General features: G+C 38.9%; 1 protein-coding gene and 1 long non-coding RNA gene across 3 annotated transcripts; one reads left to right on the top strand and one right to left on the bottom strand.

The window, feature by feature from the left end:
* Positions 1-985: 985 nt before the first annotated feature.
* On the bottom strand, positions 986-8151 carry slc16a7 (solute carrier family 16 member 7). Of its 2 annotated transcripts, none has more exons than XM_005926262.3 (5): positions 8045-8151; positions 3798-4028; positions 3526-3669; positions 1592-2452; positions 986-1468 (listed from the first exon to the last, which is right to left on the bottom strand). In XM_005926262.3, the coding sequence occupies exons 2-5, from the start codon at positions 4012-4014 to the stop codon at positions 1245-1247; spliced, it is 1446 nt and encodes a 481-aa protein (XP_005926324.1). In that variant the 5' UTR covers positions 4015-4028; positions 8045-8151; the 3' UTR covers positions 986-1244. The 2 variants fall into 2 exon arrangements, with proteins under 2 accessions (XP_005926324.1, XP_005926323.1); XM_005926261.2 differs by lacking the exon at positions 8045-8151 and adding an exon at positions 4143-6338.
* LOC102294349 lies at positions 6398-8506 on the top strand. The gene is made up of 3 exons (XR_006054611.1): positions 6398-6640; positions 7782-7975; positions 8066-8506. It is a non-coding gene; the product is annotated as an uncharacterized protein At5g50100, chloroplastic (long non-coding RNA).
* The last annotated feature ends 1157 nt before the right edge of the window (positions 8507-9663 follow it).

Here is a 9663-nt window from a genome sequence, read left to right on the forward strand (position 1 = left end):
TATGCACCTTACAGGCACATGATGAGGATGGATCATTTAAGCATACATCTGTAATAATAGCATTGTTCATTTTTTATGGCTTGCACATGAATCTTGTATTGCATTAGTGCTTGAGGATGAATTCTAAGGGTTTAAAATCATGATGTGTGTGCAGAGAAAGGTTGACCTATGGAGAGACGGGCTGACCTGTCTTGATTGTCCATATGACAGCAATGTATATGTTCATTGCAGATTCACATTCACATATCTAAAGGTCTGACCTACAGCTTAAATGTGTTATATGCACAATACTTTTTTTTTTTTTATGTCTGTGAGGATAAGTAAAGCGTTTCATTTCCTCAGCCACACCTGCAAATCCAATCTTATTAAATGCACATTGGGTTCACCACACTTATTTAAAAGTTAATTCTCAAATATTTCCATAACTTCATACTGAATTTTTATGACTTCACTGAAGCTATGCTGCAGTGAAACAACTTTTACAGATCCCCATGACATTCAAAATGTGTTTTACTGTAGACTAGAACATAAAGAATGAATCTTCCTTTTGCCTTTTTAGAGTGAGAAGGATTTCAGGGAAGCTATTTAAGTCAGAAACTGCAGTCTTCACAACAGACACCTAAATTTTGTTTTTACTGTTGCAAATGTTGTAAACTATTCAAAATAGCTATCTTCCCATTGGGCCGGGGGTCATGACCCAGATTATGGAAAGCGATGCTGTAGAGAACTGAGCCCGAGGCATGAGGATGCCTGTTGTTTAATTGAAGTTTAATGGAAAAGATGTGTGTGGCTTCAGTTTTCATGTGATAGGGTTCAGTGCCATCTAGTGGTAATAAGTAACACAGTTTAGTAACACTAAACTGTGACTGCATGTGGGTTTGGACTTCTTTTCTTACATTATTCAGAAATAAGAGTCAGAAGATTTATTATTATTTAATTGAAGAAGAAACCAAATGAACTGCTTAAGTTTATAAAGCCATAAGGATTGCATTAGAAGGAACATAGTTAGTTCCTGGAGATTTATTAACAAATCCATGAGAGTTACATATGCCACACACTGTAATAATAATAATATACGTAATATGAGCATTTACAAAATAACAAATGTGAATCTGCAAATATGTAAAAGTCTAACTACTCTAACTAAGTCATTTAAGGTACAAAATACATTTACATACTGCATAAAAAGCCTTTGTAGTGTCATTTTGTATGCATCCACTGAAATAAAGTCATAGTCAGCAAGTTCATTCATCTGTTTCATTCATCGTTCTATCAGCCTGGTTCATTTTTAGTTGTACTGCCTCGTCAGAATTCCTTGTCTCCATTGCTTTGCTCTTTCCGCGCTCCTCATCCAGTTTTTTATAGTTGTAGTAATGCATAATGAAGAAAAATATGCCAGAAACCAGCATGAATACACCGCATGCATAATACATGTATTTGTAATCACCAAAATAATCAACCAAAGCTCCTGAAAGAGAACACACATAATCTGTTAGTAACTCCATCTTGGAAATTTCTATACTTTGCTTATGTGTATAATCAAAATCACAATTCAATGGAAAAAAAAGAGAAGAAAAAAAACACCACAAACCTGCCATTGGAGGTCCCAGAAGCACTGGCCCACACTCAATAATGGTGACAAGTCCAACAGCAGTGGAGAAACGAGGAGCTCCAACAAGGTCCATTAGAACTTCAAAAAGGAGTGCAGAAAGCATCCCAAATGCCAAACCAAAGAAGACAGCATATACAACTAGGCCCGTATAGCCAGACGCCAGTGGGCACATTAGGTGACATACGCCATTGTATGAAACAGCAAAACTGAAAAAATACTGTATTCTCGGCCTGATCCACTTGGTGTTACCAACTAAGCCAGTTGTCGGTCTAATGAACATGTCTGCCAGAGCAAAAATGGAGAGCAAGAAAGCTGCTGAATATTCATCAATCCCTTGATGTTTGGCATATGGAGCCATGAAAACCACAGGTGCAAAAAAGCCAAAAAACAAGACCACATTACCAATTAGATAAATGAGGAAGCCCCTGTGTTTGAAAAGTGAGAGATCTATGAATTTCTGCACAAAGCTGTGACCCTTGCTCTCACTTTGATCTTCAGTCTGAAGGTTATCGGAGTGGGTAGTGGTGTCTTCAGCAGCAGCGTGTTCCTCAGCTCCGCTTTCACGCTTTGATGACTCATCTATTGTTTTCCGTGGTATGCTTTTGTTGACTGGTCTCATCAAAGCACCAGCTACACAGCAGTTCAAAACAATGGATCCCAGGATGAGGAAGCTTCCCCTCCAACCAAAGGAATCAAACAGAAACTGATTGAGTGGCGCCAGAGTGGAGAGAATAACCGGACTTCCAGTCATAGCGAGTCCATTGGCCATGGGCCTTTTGACCTGGAAGTAAGTGCCTATGATCGTCAGGGAGGGCTGCAAGTTGAAGGCGAGACCAAAACCTGTTAAAAATAAGGTTAAAATTACACACAGTAATTTATGAATTATTCCCTTTAGAATATTTTGAATAAAGTGCCTAAAGTATCAGTTAAAAAAGTACTTTTAGACAGTTGAATGCACCTCTTATTATTATCTGTGACATTAGTTTTATATCGGTGATGATTTGTTTACAAAAAAAAAAAAATAACTAGTCCCATGGTTTTGGCATTTCTTTTCTGTACGTCTCTGACTGGTGCAGTGCTACTAGATTAAAGATTAGGTTTAAAGTCTGAGAGGTTTGTTTGCTCTCAGTTAGTAAAATGATCGTGTGGTTTTGCCTGCACATGTGCATGTGTGGATGTTCTAAATGCACCTGAATTAACAGGACAAAAAAGGTTTTACCCAAATCTAAACATTGCTTTGATGTTGTAAGAGGGGATTATAACTTATATTATATCATAAGGGTCATTGTACTCGCTGCACTGAACGACCAACTCTGCTTTACACAGGGACATAAACAATCCCTGTGGATTGATCCTGATAGTAAAAGACTGAATGAGAGTTACAACACAACCACTCCTTCCTTCAGTGTAGTCCAGTTACAACCAGGTATCATAAAGCAAACATTATAAAGGACAGCAACAGCTACACCAGAAAAATAACACAAAACTGAATTGAACATGTGCACTGTAAGAAAGTGAATCATTTTAAAGCAGGGGTGTCAAACTCAAATACACAGTGGGCCAAAATTCAAAACTGGAACAAAGTCGCGGGCTAACATTAATATTTATTGAAAAAAAAATCTTCCTCCAGATATAAGAATGAATCTTTTCTTATGGACTCAAATAAGTTTTGCTGGAAAACTGAATATGGAACAAGCAAAGCTTAATACTAAACAATATATATATTAGCTGTATAATACCAGTAGGCCAGCTCTAATAGTAATTTGATATGGCTTCGCGGGCCCAATGTAATTAGGCTGCGGGCCAAATTTGGCCCGCGGGCCAGAGTTTGACACCTATGTTTTAAAGGATAGTTTTTTAAATTGTTGGACTAGCCTATCTGACTGTTAACAAAAAAAGGAAACATAATTTACCTCCAATTACTCCAACACAGAGGTACAGATGTATTATATTAGTTCCAAAAGAAGCAAGAGCCATGCCAGTGCAAACCAGGACCCCACCAACTATAACCACAGGTCTGCTGCCATAGCGATTGACCAGTATACTGCTGACAGGGCCTGCACACAGGAGAGAAATATCTTACATTTTTGGCAACGTTCTGAGGGACAAATTTTGCTTGACAAATCCGGTCATGGGATATACTGCTTGGGAATGTGCCAATACTTGAAGTATGACGGCCACTAACCTCCTGCATACATAGAAGCAAGCATGACTGAGGACACCCAGGCAATCTCACTGTAGGAAACTGAAAAATATTCCTGAATCTCCTTGAAATAGATGGTGAGGGACTTAGGAAAGGCATACGAGAATCCTATGGAGATGAAAGCGCCGAAGACGACAGCCCAGCCCCAGCCTCCGTCTGGTGGGGTGTAGCCTAGATTGGTTGCTGCTGCGGGGGGCATGTTCAATTCTCCGGCTAGAAAGTGGGAACAGCAAAAATAAGTGAACAGAAAATAAACAAGTGCAACTTTTCAAAGAAAGAGTTAGATTCACATATTTTGCATCCATTATAAGTTTCACAAGACCTCACCTCGGCCCAGTCCTTGAAATTGTATCGCAAAGTCTATGAACTCAGTCCATGTGACACAGTCTTGCACTGGGACAGAGTTCACTCTGCTGTAAGCTCTTTGATCTCATCACGTGTGCTGTCATGCAAAATATGAGTGGCCATACAAAATAGAGCAATCGCCAAGCACTAGATATTGATGACAATAAATGCTTGTAGGAAGTGTAATTCAACTGCTAAAATATGTTTCTTTTAACATAAGACCCTTTCATAGACATACATTGGTTTTACTGCCGAGGCCCTTTGAACTCATGTAAGCAGTGTTTGTCTACTCCTATGTGTTTGTGCACTGCAGGTGGGTTGGTCAAAATGACATGCTCTTTTGGGAAACCTTTAAAGCTGGGATTTATGTTTTGATGTCATGCCCCCAATACAATGGCACCCCCCGATGGCAGGGGGTCTCCCTCAGCAGGGCTAACTGAAAAAAAAAATGCTTGGAACTTCGTGCCAATCTAACTAGATACCCAGAGCTGTTTTTTCAGTACATGTGGGAGGGACTTATACAATATTAGGAAGGCTTTCTTAATTTTATGTGGTTTGTCTGCACGCTTTGATTAAGTAAAAAATAATTAACTGAAAAACTGTGTTTTGTACATGTTGTGAAAAACAGAGTGCTGGCTACAAATTCAATGTCAGCAGTGTTGGGCCATGTGGTTGCTGAATGTGAATGCTGGAAATAATTGGTCTCTATTTTATTTTCTTAAAATTATGAGTTGTTTAAATTGATGTAGTCACTGGATATTCTTTCAGCTTAGCACAAAATCCCTAGTTTTTATGCTTCAGCTCTATTGAAGAAAAAAATCTGAAAAATGCTTTGTGAGAAATTACAGGAGAAAATAAACACTCATAAGTTTGCATTATAGATGTTTATGGATCTTAAAATATAGGGCTATGAAACACAGTACTGTATTTTTCCCCCTAAAATTTTATTATATGTACTTAAGGCTTGTTATGGAATAATTTTTGGCCCTACTGCAGATCTCACAATATTTTACATCCACAGACAAATTAGATCTGTACAGAAAAAAATACAGCTCTGTTCAAATGTGTATTTGCTTCTAATAACTAATCTCACAACCTTGGTATTCTATTCAAATTTCCAGCTTTCAGTATCGAAATTAGCAAATTAATCCGGTATTGGTGTATCTTTTAGAGGTGCTGTGAAATCTGTTTTTTTCTTTCATGAGTTATTTAAAGATGTCTAGACGCTGAGCGATAATGTGCTCCAATTCAACCTCCTCATTAATCAGCTATTGAGACTGCAAACCACATGTTTTGAAAGAAATACAACAAACACTACATAAAATTCAACTGAGAGGATAATAATTACAATTTATGGATTAGAATTTAAGGAAATTAAACAGCTGACATATCCTCACTAGCCACTTCATTAGGTACGCCTGAGTTGGGCCACTTTTTTCTTTCCGAACTGCGTGCATAGATCATTCAAAGGTGCTGGAAACATTCCTCTGAGATTTTAGTGTATAAAAGTATGTTAGCATCACACAGTTGCAGCAGATATGATGTTGCACAAACATGATGTGAATCTCCGGTTCTACCGCATCCCAAATATGCTCTGTTGGCTTAAGATCTGGAAAGTGTGCCAGAGAAACCAGTCTGCTCAGTTGGTACTAAAGGTCTCAAAGTGTGTCAAGTTTGGTAAAGATGTTCAAACTGTAGCATCCCTTTCCTGTCCTTATCTTTCACAGCCGGCACCAGGTGTGGTCATCTGCAGCTCTAACCCATCTGCTTCAATCTTTAACTTGTTGAGCATTTAGACATGCTCTTCTCCATGCCTTGGTTGTAATCAGTGGTTATTTGAAATGCTTCATTTTGGCTCAAAGCACCTCTGGCATCAACTTCATCAATCAAGTTTCCACTCGGAAAACTGGTGGTCACTGGATATTTCTCTTTTTTTTTTTTTTTACCATTCTCTTTATAGTTGTGTGATCCAAGCAGTTTCAGACCAGCCATCTGGATACCTGCAAAGTCACTAAAATCTCCTTTTTCCCAGTTCTAAAGCCCGTTCAGTTGGCTAATTAGATGTGTGTAAAAATAAAATAAAAAATCAAACTGAAAACTAAACGTACAAAAACATGGAATGTGGAAATGTAAATAAATACTCAGCATTTCTGTTTGTAGACGTAAGTCAGGGAACTTCTCGCACTCCAGTCCACTAGATGGCGATAATAAAACAAAGCCTAGATTGCCTCAAAGGGGGAAGAAGAAGTTATTCAAGAGTTATTCAAACGCTTGTATAATCTGGTTGTTAGTTGGGGAAAAGTCAGGTTGATTCCAGTGCAAGTTAGAGCTGTGTAGCCATTTGTAGCTTCAGATGTTTTCAAAAGTGAGAACATGTTTGACTTCGGGTTTAGCCAGATTGCCCAGTTGTGTAAATTCAAGAGTAACATCTGTGCCCTGCAAACATCAGCATCGCACCTTCAGTTCTGAGTCTGAGGGTGAGTTGCTCCCACTGTCTCTCTGTTTCTGCTAAACTTGTCTTTAAAATTTTAGTTAGCGGTCTGTAAAACGGGTAAACCGTTTTTAGGATAATATACTGGTTAATATGTAAACCCTGTAAAGTAAATGATTCCGCGTTACTGGTTGAAATGTCTCCAGTTTGGCAGTATAATATAAAATGATTTAAAACCACGCTTACGATTTCATAACGCTTATTTTACATGTGTAAGACTAATTTTTGACCTTGTCCTCACCTCACTGTGTGGTAGTATCTGTGCCAGCTGAGCAAAATGAAAGTTGCACTTTGAACGTTGTTAACTTAAGACAACGCTGTGGCAATACGCAACTCAATTTTTAGTTGATGGACGTTTTCCTGGGCCAAATTCAAATCATTCAGGATCTTTGATGTAATGACTATTAATGAGGTAATCTCATCAAGGTTAACATGTCTTTTTGAAAAAAGATTATGATTTCTCATGTCAGTCACATGTGTTCAGTGTGAACCTGCATTTATTTGTGAAGAGAATGGGGTCCAGCGGTGGACCTGCTAGTCCTGCTTTTCTTTGGTAAACTCAGTTGAGCTGCAAGGTCAGGCCCTCATGTCATGCACGTGGAGTCTGGTTCTTCTTACAGTTTAATCAAAAGCTGGCACAAGTAGGTTATTCTCAAGGGCTCTGTTCCTCCTCAAACAAAGGCGCAGTTATCTTTCCTGCTGCTGCGTTGATGCCCTTATGCAACCCTGTCCAGCTCTTCTTGTGTAACAGCCCGTCTCCTATATGTCCTCCACTCTCCTGTGCTGAGACCGAGACTGTAAACCATCTTGTGATGGCATATATGGAACTACCTGTGCAACCTGAATGGGCTGCAAGTACCATCTAACGCTACCAGTAGAGACAAGGAAACTAGCAAAAAGGAAAGAGAAATATCAGTCAGGAGCGATATGGGGAGAGCAACAGTCTCACCATTTTGCTGCTTCTCCAATGCAACTGTTGTACTTTCATTTGCACCAAAGCAGGTTAAATGAATCCACAAGGGTTTATGCCTCCCAACAGGATTGATATCCTTCAAGTTTAACTGAATTTTGGAAAATTAGGGATAAAATATCAGACAATTCCTGATGTAAATGTCTGTTCTCCACTCTTTTCCAGGTTCTGTATGATGGGCTTTGTCCAATATGTGTGACTGAGATCCGTTTGCTCCAGTTTCTGCAGAGAAACCGGCCTGAGAAAGTACATTTCATTGATATCTCTCTGCCAGGTTATGATGGAACAAAATACAAGGCTATCACCTATGAGATGGCCATGAAGGAAATGCACGTGATTGATAAGAAAGACAAGGTGATTATTTAACCAAGATTTTAATGAACCTCACAATATGCAGTTTAACCTAAGTGTTGTATTATGCACCTTCATGCTGTGTGTTACCAGGTTCACAGCGGAGTCCCAGCGTTTGCAGTCATGTATAGCGCCGTAGGCCTCGGTTGGTTGGGTCGCTTTATGATGTGGTCACCTGTGAGACCATTGATGGACAAATCCTATGACATCTTTGCCAGGAACCGCTTAAAGTGGACCGGACGTGGAGAGGAGTGCACCACAGGACGCTGTGAAAAGAAAATACCCTGACGCTCCAGCACTGTTTTATAAGTACTGTAAATATATGGAGAACTGCATAAATATCATGCTGATAATCCTGTAAAAAATGGTTATGTTGGTTATGTAGTTCACCTAAAGTAATTTAAAATAACAACAATGATGCAGAGATAAAATTACAACTGTAAAATAGAGCTGAAGATGAATGTATTCAAAGAAATATTTCTGGATGTACAGGTTTCATTAAATACAGTTTGAAAATCTGTTTTTGACTGATAACAGCATTTTGTCATGATTTTTATTCTTCCTCTGGTGTGTATTCGTATCAGCAGATTGGTCCAATCTTACTTCTAACAAAATCACTGGGGAGGTGGCAGTCAGACCCAAGATAGTGGCTATGGAAACAGATTTTTAAAAAAGAAAAAAGCTTTGCTGTACATGGAAAGAATCATTCTTGACAGAAAGGATTGTGTGTTCTGTAAAGGACTGTCATGTATTCATCATATACACGGTGCAGAGATAAGACTCAAAGTCACTGAAGCGGAATATGATCAATTTCCTGTCATGCACAGCGGTTCATTCAAAGCCGATTAAGAACCAAACTGTCAAGAATCTGCCACTAGATGTCATTGTAAGTCTGCGAGAGTGAAATCGTTCTTTAGAAATTGTGCTGAATTTTAGCAAACTGATCAGATCATAGCCAGAAGAACAAATACGAGCAGAAATGTCAAATTTAGTGGATTTGTTTAACAAAAAAAAATCAAAACTACTGAAGCTCTCTGATTATTTATGTCTTTTTTGTGACTATTGTTTTGAAAGTAACGTCAGTGTCTGTGTGCTGGAGAGAAACACGTGAGCCCCTCCTCTTATGTTTCGCCAAAAATAAACAGCTGTGTAGAACAGCATGTGCTGGTCAAAGATTACATGAGATCCTGCAATAGGACAAAAGTGTTTATAAAACACTGTTGGTTACAGCGTAAATGTCAAATGGAATTTACTTGTCTGGCACTTTTTTCTTCTTACTTAATCAATTTGAGCATTCGAAGTGTTTTCTTGCTACAAGCTTCATTCACCCATTCAAACATGCCTAAGCAATTTGCATAAAATTCACAAACACACTCGTGCTCCACTGGGGGGCAATTTGGGGTTCAGTATTTTGCCCAAGGATACTTACACGGATACTTACAGACCTGGGAGACGATACTCCGGACATACGCGCCAGGGATCGAACGCTCTAGGTAGGGGACTTGCTTCTGCCTCCTTGGGCACAGCTGCAAAGAAGGAACATGACACAAGGTCACATAAGCACATATTTAATTGTTTTTGCTGAATAACATTGGCCCATTTAAACCATACATCCAGGCTCTAATTTAAAACATGAGCACACTTCGTAATATCCATTTACAACTGCAGACTTCCAGTTGTTTGCATCACAT

Source organism: Haplochromis burtoni, unplaced genomic scaffold (assembly GCF_018398535.1).
Source record: "Haplochromis burtoni strain Fernald_Lab_line unplaced genomic scaffold, NCSU_Asbu1 Contig_91, whole genome shotgun sequence".
In the NCBI taxonomy this organism is placed as follows: domain Eukaryota; kingdom Metazoa; phylum Chordata; class Actinopteri; order Cichliformes; family Cichlidae; genus Haplochromis; species Haplochromis burtoni.

Coding starts and splice junctions, on each gene's coding strand:
- slc16a7 (XM_005926262.3), bottom strand. CDS start 4,014: ATGCCCCCCGCAGCAGCAACCAATCTAGGCTACACCCCACCAGACGGA. Junction 3,670..3,797: donor TGCTTCTATGTATGCAGGAG/GTTAGTGGCCGT, acceptor TCCTGTGTGCAG/GCCCTGTCAGCAGTATACTG. Junction 1,469..1,591: donor TCTGGGACCTCCAATGGCAG/GTTTGTGGTGTT, acceptor GTTCTCTTTCAG/GAGCTTTGGTTGATTATTTT.